At 46.5% G+C, this 21,367-nt stretch overlaps 1 protein-coding gene across 1 annotated transcript in view; it reads right to left on the bottom strand.

The window, feature by feature from the left end:
- PHF21B (PHD finger protein 21B) overlaps window positions 1-21,367 on the bottom strand; it is a 559,570-nt gene that overhangs the window by 485,534 nt on the left and 52,669 nt on the right. Inside the window, exon 2 of the mRNA XM_030215094.1 lies at window positions 10,122-10,214. Within this exon, the coding sequence (XP_030070954.1) occupies window positions 10,122-10,214 (93 nt within the window). The remainder of the gene's footprint in view (window positions 1-10,121; window positions 10,215-21,367) is intronic.

Raw genomic sequence — 21,367 nt, 5'->3', positions numbered from 1 at the left:
TCTAGTTCCCCAGCAGCTTGGTACCACTGAGACGCTAGGCTCCATTGAGCTGATCTCATGTGGAGGCGGGCCATGGGAGTATGCACTGTGGAGGCCATGTGGCTGAGCAATCTCAACATCTGCCGAGCTGTGATCTGCTGAGACGCTCGTACCCAAGAAACAAGGGACAGAAGATTGTCGGCCCTCGCTTCCGGGAGGTAGGCACGAGCTGTCTGAGAATCCAGCAGAGCCCCTATGAATTCGAGTTTCTGAACAGGAAGAAGGTGGGACTTTGGATAATTTATCACAAACCCTAGTAGCTCCAGGAGTCGAATAGTCATCTGCATGGACTGTAGAGCTCCTGCCTCAGAGGTGTTCTTCACCAGCCAATCATCGAGGTAAGAGAACACGTGCACTCCCAGTCTGCGTAGAGACGCCACTACTACAGCCAGGCACTTTGTGAACACCCTGGGCGCAGAGGCGAGACCAAAAGGCAGCACACAATACTGAAAGTGCCGTGTTCCCAGACGGAATCGAAGATACTGTCTGTGGGCTGGCAGTATCAGGATATGAGTGTAAGCATCCTTTAAGTCCAGAGAGCATAGCCAATCGTTTTCCTGAATCATGGGAAGAAAGGTGCCCAGGGAAAGCATCCTGAACTTTTCTCAGACCAGATATTTGTTTAGGGCCCTTAGGTCTAGGATGGGACGCATCCCCCCTGTTTTCTTTTCCACAAGTAAGTACCTGGAATAAAATCCCAGCCCTTCCTGCCCCGGTGGCACGGGCTCAACCGCATTGGCGCTGAGAAGGGCGGAGAGTTCCTCTGCAAGTACCTGCTTGTGCTGGAAGCTGAAGGATTGAGCTCCCGGTGGGCAATTTGGAGGCTTGGAAACCAAATTGAGGGAGTATCCTAGCTGGACTATTTGAAGAACCCACTGGTCGGAGGTTATGAGAGGCCACCTTTGGTGAAATAATTTTAACCTCCCCCCGACCGGCAGATCGTCCGGCACAGACACTTTGATTTCAGCTTTGCTTTTGCTGGGGAGCCGCAGGGGCCTGCTGAGTCGCACGCTGTTGACGAGAACGAGCGCGTTGGGGCTTGGCCTGGGCTGCAGGCTGGCGAGAGGGAGGATTGTACCTACGCCTATTAGAAGAATAGGTAACAGTCCTTCTTCTGCCATAAAAACGTCTATCAGTTGAGGTAGATGCTGAAGGTGCCCGGCAGGAGAACTTGTCGAATGCGGTGTCCCGCTGGTGGAGCTGCTCTACCACCTGTTCAACATTTTCACCAAAAATATTATCCCCCCGGCAAGGAGAATTCGCAATCCGCTGCTGAATCCTATTTTCTAGGTTGTAGGCACGCAGCCATGAGAGTCTGCGCATCACCACACCTTGAGCAGCGGCCCTGGACGCGACATCAAAAGTGTCATAAACACCCCTGGCCAGGAATTTACGACACGCCTTCAGCTGCCTGACCACCTGCTGAAAAGGCTTGGCTTGCTCAGAAGGGAGCTTATCTACCAAGTCCGCCAACTGCCGCATATGAATGCTCGTGTAGAGCTGGTAAGATTGGATTTTGGCTACGAGCATTGAGGAATGGTAGGCCTTCCTCCCAAAAGAATCCAAGGTTTTAGAGTCTCTGCCCGGGGGCACAGAAGCATACTCTCTAGAACTCTTGACCTTCTTAAGGGCCAGATCCACAACCCCAGAGTCGTGAGGCAACTGAGTCCGCATCAAGTCAGGGTCCCCATGGATCCAATACTGGGACTTGATCTTCTTGGGAATGTGGGGATTAGTTAGCGGCTTCGCCCAGTTCTCCAGCAGTGTCTTTTTGAAGACATGATGCATGGGTACTGTGGACGATTCCTTAGGTGGCGAAGGATAGTCCAAAAGCTCAAACATTTCAGCCCTTGGCTCATCCTCCGTAACCACAGGGAAGGGAATTGCCGTAGACATTTCCCGGACAAAGGCCGCGAAAGATAGACTCTCGGGAGGAGAAGGCTGTCTTTCAGGGGAGGAAGTGGGATCAGAGGGAAGACCGTCAGACTCCTCATCTGAGAAATATCTGACGTCTTCCTCTGCCTCCCATGACGCCTCACCATCGGTATCGGACGCCAGTTCATGGACTTCTGTCCAAAGCCGTGCCCGCCTCGACTCCGTAGACACATGGCCACGGTGGGAACATTGAGAAGTAGACTCCCGTATCGGCGTCGATGAAGCTCCCTCCATCGACGTCGTCGGGGAGTCTGTTTGGGAGGCAGCCGACACGGGCACCGCAAGCGGTACCGGCATTGGAGACCTCACGACGGGCAAAGGGCCAGCCGTCGCCTCACTTGACGGCACCAGCGGCACAAGCACCCCCAGTACCGGAGGAGAAGGCCGCAACAGCTCCTCCAGGATCCCTGGAAGGATGGCCTGGAGGCTCTCGCTTAGAGCGGCTGTCGAGGAAGGCTGGGAGTCCGGTAAAAGGCGACGAACTCAGAATCTGTTTGGGGCACGGAGGCTGTACCGGGCTGTCCAGGGTAGAGAGCATCGACACCTCCTGAATGGAGGGTGAGCGGTCCTCCCGGTGTCGATGCCTAGTGGGTGCCGACTCCTTCGGCAACCCAGAGCTCTCGGTACCACGTCGGGAAGGTGACCGGTGCCGATGCTTCTTTGCCTTCACACGAAGCATGTCAACGGAACCTCCCGGTACCGACGAGGAGGACGTTGAATCCAAGCATCTCTTCCTCGGGGCCGGGTCCGAAGAAGGTCGATCCCGGGGGGGGGGGGGGGGGGGGCTGTACCGCAGGAGCCCTCGAGGCAGGGGGAGACCTACTCGAGGGCTCACCACCACCAGCAGGGGAATGGACAGCCCTCACCTGCACTCCTGATGAAGAGGCACCCTCCGATGGCATCAGTACCAACGATGATGTCGGTACCGTAGACGCTGCAGCACTGGTCAATGACCTTGGTACCGCAGACATCGATGCACCAGCCGATGACCTCGATACTGTGACCGTCGAAACACCAGGCGAAGCCCCGAACAAAACGTTCCACTGGGCCAATCTCGCCACCTGAGTTCTCTTCTTCAATAGACAACAGAGAGTACAGGCCTGAGGATGGTGCCCAGCCCCCAGACACTGAAGGCACGAAGCGTGCCTATCAGTGAGCGAGATAGCCCGGTTGCACTGGGTGCACTTTTTGAAGCCGCTGGGAGGCTTCGATGACATGGGCGGAAAAATCACGCCGGCGAAGTCAAAATCCGCGATAATGGCAAAGGGCCCCAAAAATAAGAAGGGAAAAACCTGTACGGGCGGCCAACAGGGCCGCTTTCGAAAGTGAAAGGAAACTTGACGGCGAAAAACAAACTCGAAAATAAAGGTTTTTTTTTTAGACAAACACGCAATGCGAAGAACTTTTGAAATCAAAAGAAGACTTCCGAATCGGAAGAACTTGGCAAAAGCGCGAGGGTCTCCTCAGGGCACAGAACGACGAAAAACACAGCTGTCCCGAGCGCGGAAAAAAGAAGACTAGCGAACACGAGCGAGTTCAGGCGGGAAGACGGTCGCGCATGTGCGGTGTGCATGCACGAGCGAGGGCTAGCAAACGTCTTTGCTAGAGAAGATCTCCGATTGAAGGGGCTGCCGTGGACGTCACCCAGTAGTGAGAACAAGCAGCCTGCTTGTCCTCGGAGAATGTTAATACATTTATCTAACACTCCAAAAAAATTACACAGGAGACAGATAAGTAGCAAAGTAGAAAAATGTATTATATAAAAATATCAAATAAAATGTATGCTACCTTGCCATTATTTAAAAACAAGGATTATTCAAACACCAAGTAACATTGCCTTGGGGAAAACTGAACAAAACATGATCACAAACTAATTCACACATCACCAGGGCCAGCCCATCTATAGCAACCCTCAAGTCCTATACCTCTGTCACCAGCTCCCTGGCAACAGAGGGCTGAGCTACAGGGTCACCACTAGGGGCTGATCGTGGCGGGCTCTGGGGTGCCCTTGCCTCTGCTTCATCCTCTCCTTCTGACTGAGAACAGAAGGATGACTCAGAGACGGGGGCACGCTGATCCACCCCCTGCAGCAGCTGTGGTAGTGGAGCTCTGCCTGGTGGTGTGACTGCACCTGCTTGCCCTGGTGATGATGGCACTGTGCCTTGTGGTTGTGGTGGCGCTGGTGCTGGTGGCTGGGCTTGGAGCCAGTCCGCCATCCCTGCTGCTGCACCCCGACCTGTAGCCTCTGTGGACAAACATCAAAGAGCAAAATGTAAATATCTGAATATGATATAGTGATTTCTGTGAAGGTTAGCCCCTTAAAAGCAGCTGACACAGCCTAATGAACCAGCTAGAAATAGGCAGGGCCTAATCTGATCACATGCATCCAGTGTGCCATATTTTCACCTTTCTGGATTGCCAGATTGACACATAAGACCGTATATCACACATCCCCAATAAAACTGGGACATCTGTGGGCCGTGAGCCAGCCACTTGTCTCCAGTGGACATTCAGCTGCACATAACCTTCCTGTGACACCCTACCAAAACCCACAGCACTGTGGAGTAGTAGCCTAATGATTAGTGTGTTGGTCTGATAATCACAGGAACTGGGATCAAGTCCCACTACAGCTCCTTGCAACTCTGGGCATGTCACTTAACCCTCCATTGCCTCAAGTACAAAATAAATACCAGTAAATACATATAATATGTAAGGCATTCTGACCGTAACTACAGAAAAGCAGTATATAAAATCCCATCCCCATACATGATTAGTCCCTTACCTCTCTCTGCAGTCACCTCTTCCTGGAACTGGTAATAGCGGCTGGGGTTCTTGTTGAGGAAATGCCTCACATCATACTGTCTGTGTGGACAAAGTAGCACAGATTTCACCCTGTGTCCAGAATCCTGTGCCACCTGTCTGTTGTCATCACCTCTCATCCATGTTTGTCTGGTCCACAATGATGAGCGATAACGCTCATCAGTCATCCCTTAAATATGATACCCACCATCCCAAGGCTGTACACAAGGGCTTGGTGCCATGTCTAGTGTGCATGTGGCAAATCTGCACATTGTAGCGCACTCTCATTCCTAGTTTGTACCTTTTCTCTCTTTGCATGTATGCCTGCCTCTGGCAGTCAGAAGGTTTAAGGTGGTCACTCTGCACAGAGGCAGACACACACAGCAGCAGTTAGCTGATGTCATGCAGGTTCTTACACTTGCACACAATGGCTCCAATATTCAGACACTGCTGAGTTTGAACATTTTAGCACCCAGGTGGTTATCCATCGTTATCAAACTGATTTGGGTGCTTGACTTTTCTGCTGAAGTTCATCCTACTTGTGGAAGACAGGTAAGGATCATAAATTATCACCTTCCATTTGTAAGCCTACATTTCTGGGCCTAATTGATAAGTCAAGTTGTGCACATCTGTGCTGAGTTCTTAATTTTTCTTCCCAGCCCAAAATCCTGTTGTGACTCACTGTTAGAGTGTAGGGATTTGTTTTCATCAGAGGTTTATACACTCAGGATTAGCCAATCTTCTAAAGGGACTATTTAAATGCACAGAAGTGAAACCTGGGAAGGAATATCCCTTGATTAATTAGTCCATCATGACTTACCCAACCTGGGCATTGTGAGGCCTACATGCACACCACGGGCAAAGGGTGTGGGCATATCTCTTACCTCTCAAGGTGGCTCTGGAACCTTCTCCAATAGATTATTGAGATTTGCAGGCCAGCCTTCTGGTTTCTGGGGTATAATTCCCGCTTATGTTGGAGGACTAGCTTGCACTGCTCCACTGCCTCCTCTTGTGAAAATTCTGGAATTTTTTTCCTGTCAGCCATCTTTCTGCTCTGAACCTCCAAGCCACAGAGGTCACCAGCAGAAAGGTAAGCAGGTTCTGCATTGCATATATCCAGTTCATATGTATAGCTGGTTACTCTACCCTTACACAAAGCCAGTTGCCATGCACCATGTCCCCAGGTATGATGGCATAAGTACATAAGTATTGCCATACTGCGACAGACCAAAGGTCCATCAAGTCCAGCATCCTGTTTCTAACAGTGGCCAATCCAGGTCACAAATACCTGGCAATGGCACCTGGAAACATAGGAACTGAAATCTGGCACTATGCCATCCGCCCCTGCATACAGGAGGGCAGCAGTCCTTGCCAATCTTGGTACTTGTCCTAGTTTTGGCCTGTTGCCCGTGCAGGATCCAAAAGTGTGGCCATGTCATCTCCTTCATACCTCATTGTTATCTCAAACAATATTCAAAGCTGACAGGCACCATATCGCTAGTCCCTCATTTTCAAAGGTAAGCGGGTTTCAGAATAGCGATTGGAATATTCATTATCATGGTTAGGGTAGTTTATGCGGTTATGGTTTCTGAGAACTAAGCAGCAATATTCAGATATATAACTGGTTATCTTCTGGCATTTAAAATGCAGGACCAAGTATTGGCGGTTATCTTTAACCAGTTATCACGGCATTGCCCGTATTTCTGAATATCGGCCAGAGTGTTGTCTTTCTTAGGTAAGGTCCTTGTTATGTAAATTTTGGAAAATAGTGCTGAGATGATAGGTTTGCTCAGATCCTGAGGGATTATTTGAAGAGGTTTTTATTACTTCACAATATGCTTGGTATTGGGAGAATTTATATTGCTGTTACTGAAATGACACCAGAATAAGAATTTTTTTTTGGATGGTAAGTTCTATAGGCAAATGTCCTATTTCTGCTCTGTATCCATTGTTGGGAGTGAGGCTACAGGTTCTGTCGATGGAGAATATATGTTTGGATTTAATACTATATGGGGAACATATGTGCACAGGGGAGGTGGTTGAAGAGTGCAAACCTCATGTAAGTCCTCCCCCCCCTCCCCCCCACACACCTCAAGTTAACATACAGGTGCTGAAGTCTGTGCTGCTGCTGTTACTGCAGTTATTTGTTGAGGTCTGGCAGGGATATGGCAGCAGTGTGGCATGGGAAGGATGGGGGGGGGGGGGGCATGGACAAGAGCAAGTGGCATTTTTTCCACTTTCAAAAAGTTGGCATTTTTTCCACTTTCAAAAAGTTGGTAATCCTAATCCTCAATTGTTCCTGTCCGCTAGGCTGCCTGGATTCAAAATGATGTTGGTCTACCTCCTAGTAGACCCCTTTAAGAAAGAAACTATCAGGCTTATTTTCGAAAGTGATCGCCGGCCATTTCCCGACATAAATCGGGAGATAGCTGGCGATCTCTCAAAAGCGGCGAAATCGGTATAATCAAAAGCGGCTTTTTTGACAGCATCGCCGCTTTCCCGTTGCCTCGCCAGCAAAAGTTCAAGGGGGCGTGTCGGCGGCGTAGTGAAGGCAGGACATGGGCGGGCATGGGCGTGGCTACCAGATGGATGGCTTTCGCAGATAATGGAAAAAAAAAAGCGGCGTTAAGCAGTATTTCGCCGGGTTTACTTGGTCCTTTTATTTTCACGACCAAGCCTCAAAAAGGTGCCCCAACTGACCAGATGACCACCAGAGGGAATGGGGAATGACCTCCCCGTACTCCCCCAGTGGTCACCAACCCGCTCCCACACGAAAAAAATAAAAATAAAAATCTTTTTTGCCAGCCTGTATGCCAGCCTCAAATGTCATACCCAGCTCCCTGACAGCAGTATGCAAGTCCCTGGAGCAGTTTTTAATGGGTGCAGTGCACTTCAGGCAGGCAGACCCAGGTCCATCCCCCCACCCCCCACCTGTTACACTTGTGGTGCTAAGTGTTGAGCCCTCCAACCCCCCCAAAACCCACTGTACCCACATGTAGGTGCCCCCCTTCACCCATGAGGGCTATGGTAATGGTGTAGAGTTGTGGGGAGTGGGTTTGGGGGGGATTTGGGGGGGCTCAGCACCTAAGGTAAGGGAGCTATGCACCAGGGAGGTATTTGTATATATTTTTTAAATTGTTAGAAGTGCCCCCTAGGGTGCCCGGTTGGTGTCCTGGCATGTCAGGGGACAAGTGCACTACAAATGCTGGCTCCTCCCACGACCAAATGCCTTGGATTTCGCCGGGTTTGAGATGGCCGGCATTTTTTTCCATTATCGCTGAAAAACAAAACCAGCGATCTCAAACCCGGCGAAATCGAAGGCATTTGGCCGGGCTAAACCATATTATCGAAAAAAAAGATGGCCGGCCATCTTTTTCAATAATACGGTTCCGGCCAGCTGTTGCGCCGCCGCCAAAATAGATCGCCGGCGACGTTCGATTATGCCCCTCGCATGTATCGTTATAAAGTAGGCCAAAAATATGTGCATGCTTACCCTCTCAACCTTAGGCCACCTATTATAAAATTACCCACTAACTGTAACACTAGAACATTATCTGAAAAAAAAAATAAAAGTGGAAGTACTTGTATATAATATTTGTAAACCACTTTGACTGTACCACAGAAAAGCAGTATATCAAATGCCTTACCCTTAGAAACAGTACTGAAACAGTACTAGTCACTCTCATGAGTAAATTCAAACAAACGATTGCAACTGGAAAGAACATTCTACTTCTACAATTCGACATGTCAAGCGCTTTCGACATGGTCGATCATGGAATACTATTACACATCCTTGAGTACTTCGGAATTGGAGGCAACGTTCTCAGATGGTTCAAGGGATTCCTAACCACACGATCTTACCAAGTGACATCTAACTCGTCCAGCTCAGCCACAGGGATACCTGAATGCAGAGTCCCACAGGGATCCCCCCTCTCGTCAACTCTATTCAACTTAATGATTTATTTATTTATTTATTTTTGCTACATTTGTACCCCGCGCTTTCCCACTCATGGCAGGCTCAATGCGGCTTACATGGGGCAATGGAGGGTTAAGTGACTTGCCCAGAGTCACAAGGAGCTGCCTGTGCCTGATGATACCCTTGGCCAAACTATTATCAAACCAAAACCTCAACCCATACATATACGCAGACGACATAACGATCTACATCCCATTTAAACAAGATCTACAGGAAATTTCAAACGAAATCAACCAAAGTCTCCATATCATGCATTCCTGGGCAGATGCATTTCGGATGAAACTCAATGCAGCAAAAACCCAATGCCTAATACTCACCTCTCAACATAACAAGAAATATTTTACAGCCATTAACACACCAAATCTGAACCTTCCAATTTCAGACACCCTAAAAATTCTTGGAGTTACCATCGATCGACACAAAACACTCGAGAACCATGCGAAAAACACAACCAAGAAGATGTTCCACTCAATGTGGAAACTAAAAAGAGTAAGACCTTTCTTCCCAAGGACTGTTTTTCAGCAATTTGGTACAATCAATGGTGCTCAGTCATCTAGATTACTGTAATGCACTCTGCGCTGGCTGCAGAGAGCAGATAATCAAGAAACTTCAGACAGCCCAGAACACCGCAGCAAGACTCATATTCGGCAAAACAAAATATGAAAGTGCTAAGCCCCTACGAGAAAAATTACACTGGCTCACACTTAAAGAACGCATCACGTTCAAAATCTGCTCCCTAGTTCATAAAATCATTCACAGAGAAGCACCAGCCTACATGTCAGACCTGATAGACTTACCACCCAGGAATGCCAAAAGATCATCCCGCAAATTCCTTGATCTGCACTTCCCTAACTGCAAAGGTCTAAAATACAAATTAATGTACGTGTCAAACTTTACCTACTTGAGCACACAGTTATGGAACACACTGCCGCGCAACTTAAAAATGATCTACGAACTAACGAACTTTCGCAAACTACTGAAGACACATCTCTTTAACAAGGCATACCACAAAGACCAACCAATGTGAATATACACAAACCCTCCACTTATATTCAGAACAATCTAACTATATCTGCTTGTTTATTCAAATATTATGTTCTATCTTTATTCTGTCGCCCAAGATCTTTCTGTAACACTAAATTTCCATTTTCTAATATATTTCCATCACTCACATGCAGCCACATTGAGCCTGCAAAGAGGTGGGAAAATGTGAGATACAAATGCAATAAATAAATACATGAAAGGGGCGAAAAGCATTGCTTTCTCAACTTTCTTAGACATCTTAAACTAAATATTACATATTTGAAAATGATTCACTTAATTCAAGACATATGAAATATTTTCAGAATCACATTTTTGTTATTCTTTTTACCTGAGGTAGCACTGTGGGTCCATGTCCTGCCAACCTCTGCAAGGAGCTGACCTGAGGAACTTTGATTGGGACTGCAGTGATAGTTCCCATAGCCTGTTCAGAGTAACATAGAAAGAAAAAAAAGCTTTTATTAGTTTCTCTGTATGAAAAATACTAATGTACAATATTTGCAAGGTGTATTAAAAATTATAAAGTAAAATAAACTAAACTAACAATTATAAAGTAGTTTCAATACCTATTTGCACCAGAAGATATAAGACCCTAGTGGAATGTTCCTATCCTTGGAATGGATTTTAAAAGACTTTAAAGACAATAATACACTAAAAAATGAAAGGTGAAAATGGCATTTTTGGTCTGAGAGATGTGGAGGGACATTTTCGATATGACATCTAAATCTAATTTTGGAGGTTTTGCGGAAAACTTCTAAAAATCCAGTAGTACATAAGTACATAAGTAATGCCATACTGGGAAAAGACCAAGGGTCCATCGAGCCCAGCATCCTGTCCACGACAGCGGCCAATCCAGGCCAAGGGCACCTGGCAAACCCCCCAAACGCACAAACACTCTACACATGTTATTCCTGGAATTGTGGACTTTTCCCAAGTCCATTCAGTAGCGGTTTATGGACTTGTCCTTTAGGAAACCGTCCAATCTCTTTTTAAACTCTGCTAAGCTAACCGCCTTCACCACTTTCTCCGGCAACGAATTCCAGAGTTTAATTATACATTGGGTGAAGAAAACTTTTCTCCGATTTGTTTTAAATTTACTACATTGTAGTTTCATCGCATGCCCCCTAGTCCTAGTATTTTCGGAAAGCGTGAACAGACGCTTCACATCCACCTGTTCCACTGCACTCATTATTTTATATACCTCTATCATGTCTCCCCTCAGCTGTCTCTTCTCCAAGCTGAATAGCCCTAGCCTCCTTAATCTTTCTTCATAGGGAAGTCATCCCATCCCCGCTACCATTTTAGTCGCCCTTCGCTGCACCTTTTCCAATTCTACTATATCTTTCTTGAGACGCGGCGACCAGAATTGAACACAATACTCTGTGCGGTCGCACCATGGAGCGATACAACGGCATTATAACATCCTCACACCTGTTTTCCATACCTTTCCTAATAATACCCAACATTCTATTCGCTTTCCTAGCCGCAGCAGCACACTGAGCAGAAGGTTTCAGCGTATTATCGACGATGACACCCAGATCCCTTTCTTGGTCCGTAACTCCTAACGTGGAACCTTGCATGACGTAGCTATAATTCGAGTTCTTTTTTCCCACATGCATCACCTTGCACTTGCTCACATTAAACATCATCTGCCATTTAGCCGCCCAGTCTCCCAGTCTCATAAGGTCCTCTTGTAATTTTTCACAATCCTGTCGCGATTTAACAACTTTGAATAACTTTGTGTCATCAGCAAATTTAATTACCTCGCTAGTTACTCCCATCTCTAAATCATTTATAAATGTATTAAAAAGCAGCGGTCCTAGCACAGACCCCTGAGGAACTCCACTAACTACCCTTCTCCATTGTGAATACTGCCCATTTAACCCCACTCTCTGTTTCCTATCCTTCAACCAGTTTTTAATCCACAATAGGACATTTCCTCCTATCCCATGACCCTCCAATTTCCTCTGTAGCCTTTCATGAGGTACCTTGTCAAACGCCTTTTGAAAATCCAGATACACAATATCAACCGGTTCCCCTTTGTCCACATGTTTGTTTACTCCTTCAAAGAATTGAAGTAAATTGGTCAGGCAAGATTTCCCCACACAAAAGCCATGCTGACTTGGTCTCAGTAATCCATGTCCTCGGATGTGCTCTGTAATTTTGTTTTTAATAATAGCCTCTACCATTTTCCCCGGCACTGACGTCAGACTCACCGGTCTATAATTTCCCGGATCTCCCCTGGAGCCTTTTATAAAAATCTGCGTTACATTGGCCACCCTCCAATCTACCGGTACCATGCTCGATTTTAAGGATAAGTTGCATATCACTAGCAGTAGCTCCGCAAGCTCATTTTTCAGTTCTATCAGTACTCTAGGATGAATACCATCCGGTCCAGGAGATTTGCTACTCTTCAGTTTGCTGAACTGCCCCATTACGTCCTCCAGGTTTACCGTGAAGTCAGTAAGTTTCTCCGACTCGTCCACTTGAAATACCATTTCCGACACTGGTATCCCACCCAAATCTTCCTCGGTGAAGACCGAAGCAAAGAATTCATTCAGTCTCTCCGCTACGTCTTTGTCTTCCTTGATCGCCCCTTTTACCCCTCGGTCATTTACCCATGGCCATTTTCACACCAGAAAAATATCCCAACTTTTTGTTTCAAAAACGGCCATTTGTGAGATGTTTTTGCGCTCAGTATATCTATCTGTTTGGACCATTAAAAAAAAAAGTCAAGGGAAAAAACACACAAAAACCAAGCCATTGGGATATATAAGGGGCCAGCATTCTTAGTAGTCTGGACACATAAATATTCCCCCAGAGCAGTGGGGCATCCTAGGGGGCACTGCAGTGGACCACATAAAAGGTCTCAGGTACACATCTCACTATTACTTCCTTATCTTTTATGGTGAGCCTTCCAAACCTACCAAAAACCCTCTGTACCCAACTGTACACCACTACAACAGCCCTTGGGTCTGCAGGTGTCACCTATATGTGGATAGATAGGTTTTTGGTGGGTTTTGGAAGGCTCACACCTTCCACCACACACTTTCCACCACAAATATAACAGTTAGAGTAGGATATGGGCCTGGGTTCCCTTCTCCACAGTGCACTGCACCGACCACTAGGCTACTCTAGGATCTGCTTGCTGCTCTAATAGGACTGGCCATAACATCTGAAGCTGCCATAGAGATTGGTATATACTGTTTCTTTCACATCTTTCGGGGTGGTGGGTGGGAGGGGGTTGGTGACCACTGGGGGAAGAAGGAGGGGCCATGCCTTAATCCTTCCAGTGGTCATTTGGTCATTGAGGGCACCTTTTTGTCACATAGTCGTAATTGAGAGGGTTCACAAGTACACAAACTAAAGCAAAAAAAAAAAAGCACAAATGGGCCTTCAAGACTGGAATAATCAAAAGACCCGACAGGGGCCATATTTCGGCGAGCATCTGCCTGCGTTTGAGGTCTAACAATGCAACATAAAAAGAATAATATGATAGAAAACATAATGCTACAGAAGCAAGCTGATAATATAAAATCCTTTAAAATGATCTAAAAGGACATACCTTAATGGACATATTACATAGTAACATAGTAGATGACGGCAGAAAAAGACCTGCACGGTCCACCCAGTCTGCCCAACAAGATAAACTCACATGTACCATTTTTTGTGTATACCTTACCTTGATTTGTACCTGTCTTTTTCAGGGCACAGACTATATAAGTCTGCCCAGCACTATCCCCGCCTCCCAACCACCAGCCCCGCCTCCCACCACCGGCTCTGGCACAGACCGTATAAGTCTGCCCAGCACTATCCCCACCTCCCAACCACCAGCCCTGCCTCCCACCACCGGCTAAGCTTCTGGGGATCCCTTCCTTCTGAGCAGGATTCCTTTATGTTTATCCCACGCATGTTTGAATTCTGTTACCGTTTTCCTCTCCACCACTCTCAGGGCATTCCAAGCATCCACCACTCTCTCCGTGAAAAAATACTTCCTGACATTTTTCTTGAGTCTGCCCCCCTTCAATCTCATTTCATGTCCTCTCGTTCTACCGCTTTCCCATCTCCGGAAAAGGTTCGTTTGCGGATTCATACCTTTCAAATATTTGAACATCTCTATCATATCACCCCTGTTTCTCCTTTCCTCCAGGGTATACATGTTCAGGTCAACAAGTCTCTCCTCATACGTCTTGTAACGCAAATCCCATACCATTCTCGTAGCTTTTCTTTGCACCGCTTCCATTTTTTTTAACATCCTTCACAAGATACGGCCTCCAAAACTGAACACAATACTCCAGGTGGGGCCTCACCAACGTCTTATACAGGGGTATTAAAACCTCTTTTCTTCTGCTGGTCACACCTCTCTCTATACAGCCTAGCAATCTTCTCGCTACAGCCACCGCCTTGTCACACTGTTTCGTCGCCTTCAGGTCCTCAGATACTATCACCCCAAGATCCCTCTCCCCGTCCGTACCTATCAAACTCTCCCCGCCTAACACATACGTCTATCGTGGATTTCTACTCCCTAAGTGCATCACTTTGCATTTCTTCGCATTGAATTTAAATTGCCAAACGTTAGACCATTCTTCTAGCTTCCGCAGATCTTTTTTCATGCTTTCCACTCCCTCCGGAGTGTCCACTCTGTTGCAAATCTTGGTGTCATCCGCAAAAAGGCAAACTTTACCTTCTAACCCTTCGGCAATATCACTCAGAAATATATTGAATAGAATCGGCCCCAGCACCGATCCCTGAGGCACTCCACTACTCACCTTTCTCTCCTCCGAGCGAACTCCATTTACCACCACCCTCTGGCGTCTGCCTGTCAACCAGTTCCTAATCCAGTTCACCACTTCGGGTCCTATCTTCAGCCCGTCTAGTTTATTCAAGAGCCTCCTGTGGGGAACCGTGTCAAAAGCTTTACTGAAATCTAAGTAGATTACGTCCATAGCACGTCCTTGATTTAATTCTCTGGTCACCCAGTCAAAGAATTCAATGAGATTCATTTGGCACGTTTTCCCTTTGGTAAAACCATGTTGTCATGGATCTTGCAACTTATTTGCTTCCATGAAATTCACTATCCTTTCCTTCAGCATCGCTTCCATTACTTTTCCAATAATTGAAGTGAGGCTTACCGGCCTGTAGTTTCCAGCTTCTTCCCTATCACCACTTTTGTGAAGAGGGACCACCTCCGCCGTTCTGCAAGCCCACGGAACCTCTCCCGTCTGCAAGGATTTATTAAACAAATCTTTAAGAGGACCTGCCAGAACCTCTCTGAGCTCCCTCAATATCCTGGGGTGGATCCCAAACGGTCCCACTGCTTTGTCCACCTTTAGATTTTTAAGTTGTTCATACACACTCTCTTCCGTGAACGGTGCTATATCCACTCCATTCTCACATGTACTTTTGCCAGTCCATTGCGGTCCTGCTCCAGGATTTTCTTCTGTAAAAACAGAACAAACGTATCTATTTAGCAAATTTGCTTTTTCTTCATCATTATCTATATAGTGGTTCTCAGCATCTTTCAGTCTCACAATTCCCTTTTTAGTCTTCCTCCTTTCACTATTATACCTGAAGAAAGTTTTGTCACCCCTTTTTCTCTTTTATTTACTCTCTTTACATAAAGGTTTGTGGCCCTATTTATAGCTTCTTTCAGCTTGGACCACTATCCTTCCACTTCTCGTTCATCCTCCCATCCCATTAGCTCCTTCCTCAGGTATTCCCCCATTTTACTAAAGTCAGCACGCTTGAAATCCAGGACTTTGATTTTTGAGTGGCCTCCCTCCACTTCAGCTGTCATATCAAACCAAACCATTTGATGGTCACTGCCGCCCAGGTGGGCACCCACTCGGACATTTGACACACTATCCCCATTTGTGAGCACCAGATCCAGCGTCGCTCCCTCCCTCGTGGGTTCCGTCACCATTTGTCTGAGCAGAGCACTTTGAAAAGCATCCACGATCTCTCTACGTCTTTCCGATTCCGCAGACGGAACTTTCCAATCTACATCCGGCAGATTGAAATCTCCCAGCAACAGCACCTCTCTTTTCTTTCCCAACTTATGGATATCTGCGACCAGATCTTTATCTAGATCCTCCAATTGCGTTGGAGGTCTGCAGACAACACTGGTGTGTACAGAGGTTTTATCATCTCTTTTTAAGGTGATCCATATCGCTTCTTCCTTTTCCCAGGTCCCTGACATTTCAGTTGCCTTGATGTCATTTCTCACATAGCTACTCCACCACCTTTTTGACCCTCTCTATCCTTCCTAAATAGATTATAACCCGGTATGTTTGCATCCCATTCATGGGAACCATTTAGCCACGTCTCCGTGATTGCAACAATGTCTAAGTCTGCCTCCAACATCAGGGCTTGAAGGTCATGAACTTTATTGCTTAGACTGCGAGCATTTGTGGTCATCGCTTTCCATGTACATTTCCTGGTATGTGTTTCAACATTTGTGATTTGGGGTTGTTTTTTGTCTTTGGGTACCTTCATATCTTTTTGTTCCACCTCCATTGCTTTTTCTTCCGCCTCAGTTCTATTTTGAGGAACATCACAGTGCTGTAATGGAGCAAAAGAATTCTGTAGGGGCAACACTTGTGAGGGTGGATGCCTCTGTGTCACATAACGAAGCCTGCCTGAGCCTACGGTGAACCATCTATTCTTAGGTGGTTTTATCCTTTGAGGTAGTGGTGTGAATTTGGCTTAATTCTGTGCATTATGATGTTGTGCAGTCTTAGAAGTTGCTTTAAGTGCATGTAATTCCTGCTTTACTTTACTGAGCTCCTGTTTTAAACTATTGAGCTGATGACAGATAGGACAAGCCTTAAGACTCCAGATGATTGGCCTTGAAACTAAAACACCACAATTATTACAGAGAATAAAAGTCACCCTGATTTGTTGGAATGGGTATGAACAGATATGCTATAATGGGGTTTAACCGTGTGCAAGATTAATTTTACTCCTCAGCAATCTGAGACATTTGTAATTAGGGTGAAGTTAATTTGTGATAAGTAATTATTCAGAAAAGCTATTTAGGAAGTGTCAGTCTTGGGGTGAGTGGGATGAGGGGAAGAGTGGGGGGGGGGGGGGGGCTTAAACTTTACCTGTGGAATGTGTTTGCTGTAAAACCTATCTCTAGGACTGTGTTAAGCCACTGTTGTTTGGGACAAGGGGAAGACAAGGTTAAGAAATGCACCAGAAATGTGCAGAAACCACAGCTATAGGGTAGGGAAAGCCAGCACAGTTTTTATCTGTTTTGAGTTTCCTTCAGGCAGGGGACAAGCAAAGAGCTGCAGGCTGCTCTCCACAGAAAACAGAAATCACCACACCTAAGTGTTTAAAATGTCTGCTGAAAACCAGGTGGTTGGGGGAGGGGAACAGCTCAGCAGCACACTTTTAGTAAAAGAAAGAGATTTCTAATACTTCCTGGCAGTTTTGAAATCTGAAAATCTAGTTTTCAAATTTATAGATATCAATAAACCAGTTAGAAACAAAACCAGTTAGAAACACAACAATGAGATCACACCATACAATCCATACCTTGCAAATCCCCAATGAGTACATCTCTCTATATAAAACGCACCTCCAACATTCTAATGAAGCCTCACTTTCCCAACGTTCTAAAGTGAGGCGGCTGAGACCACTTTTTTGCTCCATGAGTGTCTGCCCCGCCCACGCGTCAAACGTAATGATGTCGAGGGCGGAGCAATGACACTCAGCAAATAACAGCGCTCAACCTAAAATGACGTCCCATTAGAAGGTTAGAAACACACTATCCGCCCTTCCCAACTTCCCCCACACCCCAAAGTCGCTGACCGTCACCCAAGGTTGCCACCGCTAACACACGGAACAAAACCCCCCAGCACGTCCCCCACCCACCAAAGTTGCCGCCCGTCACCAAAACACCCCCCCCCCCCCAAGGTTGACACCGCAAACACACTGAACGCCACACCCCAGCAAACACCAACCCAGGCAGGGGAGGAGTAGAATCGCTCCAGGGTGCCACTGCAAACACACGTAACACCCCCCCCCCCCACCCCAGCAAACAACAACCCAGGTAGGGGGAGGAGTAGAATCGCTCAAGACTGCTGCCAGGGGCGTAGCCACGGCCGGCCCTAGACGGGCCCTGCCAGCCCACTTTTCCTCCACCGCGACAGCGCCAGCCCCAGCTCCCATTGCCGGCCACTGCTGCTTTTCATGTTCAGCAGCAGGGCCGGTGCTACAAAAAAAAACCCAATCAGCTGACTAACCTGAGCGCAAACAACAAAAAATGTAAAAACAAAACAAAAAAAAAACCACAGCACCGCGGGCAGCCTTGAGCCATTGGCTGCTGGCTGTGCCGGCTCCACCCGTCTCTTACGTCACTGCCCCTACGTCGCTCCGGGGGCAGTGACTTAAGAGACGGGAGGAGCCTGCGCAGCCAATGCCTCAAGGCTGCCTGCAGTGCCGCGTTTTTACATTTTCTTAAACATTTTTTGTAGTTAGCGCTCAGGACAGCTGAGCGCTTCTTTTTATAGCGCCAGCCCTAGGAATACCAAAGATACAACATCAAGTGGCAGGGCGGCCCGGAGGAGGAGAAGGTGGGTGTGTACCAGGCAGGGGGAGGAGTCACGAAGATCGCCGATCAAGAGGCAGGGAGGGACAGAAGAGGAGGAGGTAAACATCAGTACTAGCAGGCAGGGGGAGGAGTACCGAAGAACGGGATCAAGTGGCAGGGAGGGCTGGAGGAGGAGGAGGTGGGGAGAGAGGGAGGTGGGCCCCTGGCAGGGAAGCAGGCAATGAGGGAGGGGGGGCACCCTTGAGGCAGCCATGGGCATAATATATATAAGAAATCATATTAAGGGTTAATTCTGTTTAAAGGTGCTCAAATACTATTTTAAATTCTCAGTTTTGCAACTAAAATGAAGGAATGCCAGATGGTTCAGGTTAATTACTCAATGTCTAGCTTGCCGAGCAAAAGGTTAAAAAGGTCAGAGACAGGAATTTCTTTCACCCTTGTGAGTGATGGATTGCTAAATGCTGGCACAGCTGTAAATTATTATGAATGAATAAAGGAATGAGCCAGACATATGACACATTGTAGTTTAAGGAATAGGCTGAAATATTATTTAGAAGTTCTTGATATTTAGAATATGTTTTATAAGGATGCTTACTTTAGAATATGCTGTATTCTGTGTAAATTAATAAGTTTTGTGTCTGTGTAGAATGTCTGTTAAATTCTGTATTACTCTTTGTCTGCTGTTTAAGAGGTCAAGCAAGGACTGCAGTGAAGAGGCCAACATGTGTTTTAAGTTATCTGCAGTTCTGGCTGGTTCAATGTATAAGCTGATAGGTGAAAGAGGTCAGGACTAGTCAGCTCTCTTCTCCTTGATTAATTATAGGTAAAATGTAGAAATGGTCTTGAAAGTAATAACCTGATATGTATGCTATTAAGTAAGATTGGCCCTTGACCCCTTTAATGAATGCCAGAGTTTAGTTAGCAGTTAGTACTAGGAATATGAGAAATCAATCATAATAACATGTAAGAGACTGGAGCCCAAATGTCTGGTGTAAGGGGCCCCAGGTCACAGGTCAGTTTAGGATGTCTGGAACCTATGTAACTGATATTTGTATGGAACTGATTGGTTGAGGCAAGGTAATCAATCTATTCCTTAACCAATTGGAGAGTAAGGGGGCTAGGCTAGGCTAGATAGAACTGTATTTAAGTGGGAGAAGAAGCAGTTTACGTCAGAAGGAGCTCAGAAGAAAGAGAAGGACAGAAGGAACAGACAGAAAAAGGAGAAGACAGCATAAGAAGAGAAGCAGCTGAGACAGAAGCCACAAAGACACAGAGAGCTGAGAAAGAGAAGAAGAGACTTAATGCTGATGTTCTACTTTGTTTGCTGGCAAATAAAGAAGATTTCTCTCTCATTCTGGTGTGCTGTCTGACTCCTGAAGTATCATAAATTTATGCATCAATTCCTGCAACACACTCACCTTCATCTGGCACACACTCTCCTTCATACACACACACACTCTCTCTCTCTCTCTCACACAAACAAACACACTCACACACACTCACTCTCCCTCTGTCACTAACACACACTTAAATCTGGGACGGGGAGGGGAGGGATGCGCCCCACCCTGGCACACACGCTCATTCCCCTACACACACTCTCTCTCTCAGTCACAAACACACACGCACCTGGGAGGGAGGGAGGGGGGCACCCTGGCGGACGGAGGCCACCCTGGCACACACTCTCATTCTTACACACACTCACATTCCCATACACACACTCTCTCACAGAGACACTCGCACACAGTCTCACTCTCTCACACTCACAAACATACACTTGCACCTGGCAGAAGGAGAGGGAGGGGGGGCCACATCTGAGGGAGGGGGGCCCATCCTGCCACACACTCTCATTTTCACACTCACTCTCATTCCCACACACACTCTCATTACCACACACACACTCTCTCACAAACACACTCACACACACTCACTCTCTCACAAATACACACTTACACATGGCAGGGAGACAGGGAGGGGGCACCTTGCAGGAGGGGGGACCATCCTGGCACACACTCATTCTCACACACACTCTCATTCCCACACACACACTCTCTCTCTCAGAGACACTCAAACACAGTCTCACTCTCTCTCTCCCAATCACTGTATCTGTGTGAAACACACTCTCTCACACTCAGTGTCACACATACGCACTTCCACACACATCACACACACTCATTCTCACAGACACACTCACACCCACACTCACTCACTCTCTGTCACACACACACACACACACACACTCGCACATTCACTCTCTCTCACACACACTCTCTCAAAAATACACACTCCAAGGAAAACCTTGCTAGCGCCCGTTTCATTTGTTTCGGAAACGGGCCTTTTTTACTAGTATAAAATAAAATCATAATACTCTATAAATATGTAAATCATATCTATATAAAATAAAATAATGCCCTGTTTTATTTGTATTTATTGATCTTTACTAAACACAGCTACCACATTACTTTATCCTAAATTAAAAATAAAATTATTTTTTCTACCTTTGTTGTATGGCTATTTACTTTTCTAATTGTGTTGGTCCCAGTCTCTGGTTTCTGCTTTCCTTTGTCTTCTTTTAACTGTCTTGTCAGGGTTCTTGTCCATTTGCCATTTTTCTCTCCCCTCCTTTTTGTTTAATTTTTCTTAAATTTATTTTTCTGCCTCTCTGTCTAGATTTAATTCATTCTTACTATCCCGTCTTTAATTTCTCTCTTTTAACTTCACCTATCTACAGCTTTTCATCTTTCCTTCACCCTTGTTCTCCCCTATGCCCTTCCTCTTATTCTCCAGTGTTTCACCAACTCTGTCCTCTCTCCCCTTTCCATCTTACATCTCCCCCTTTCACTTCCCATTCCCCTATCCAGTGTTTCCTCTCTTTCACGCCCCATCCTTCCATCCAGTGTCTCCCTCTCTCTCCTCTTCCTTCTACCCAGCATCTACTCTCTCTCTACCCTTTTCCATTCAGTGTCTCCCCTCTCTCTCCCCATCTAGTATCTTCTCTCTTCCCATCCTTTCATCTCACA

This window comes from Microcaecilia unicolor, chromosome 9 (assembly GCF_901765095.1).
Source record: "Microcaecilia unicolor chromosome 9, aMicUni1.1, whole genome shotgun sequence".
NCBI lineage: Eukaryota > Metazoa > Chordata > Amphibia > Gymnophiona > Siphonopidae > Microcaecilia > Microcaecilia unicolor.
Note: the sequence above shows the minus strand (reverse complement) of the source record. Positions and strands in the feature narration are given on the sequence as shown.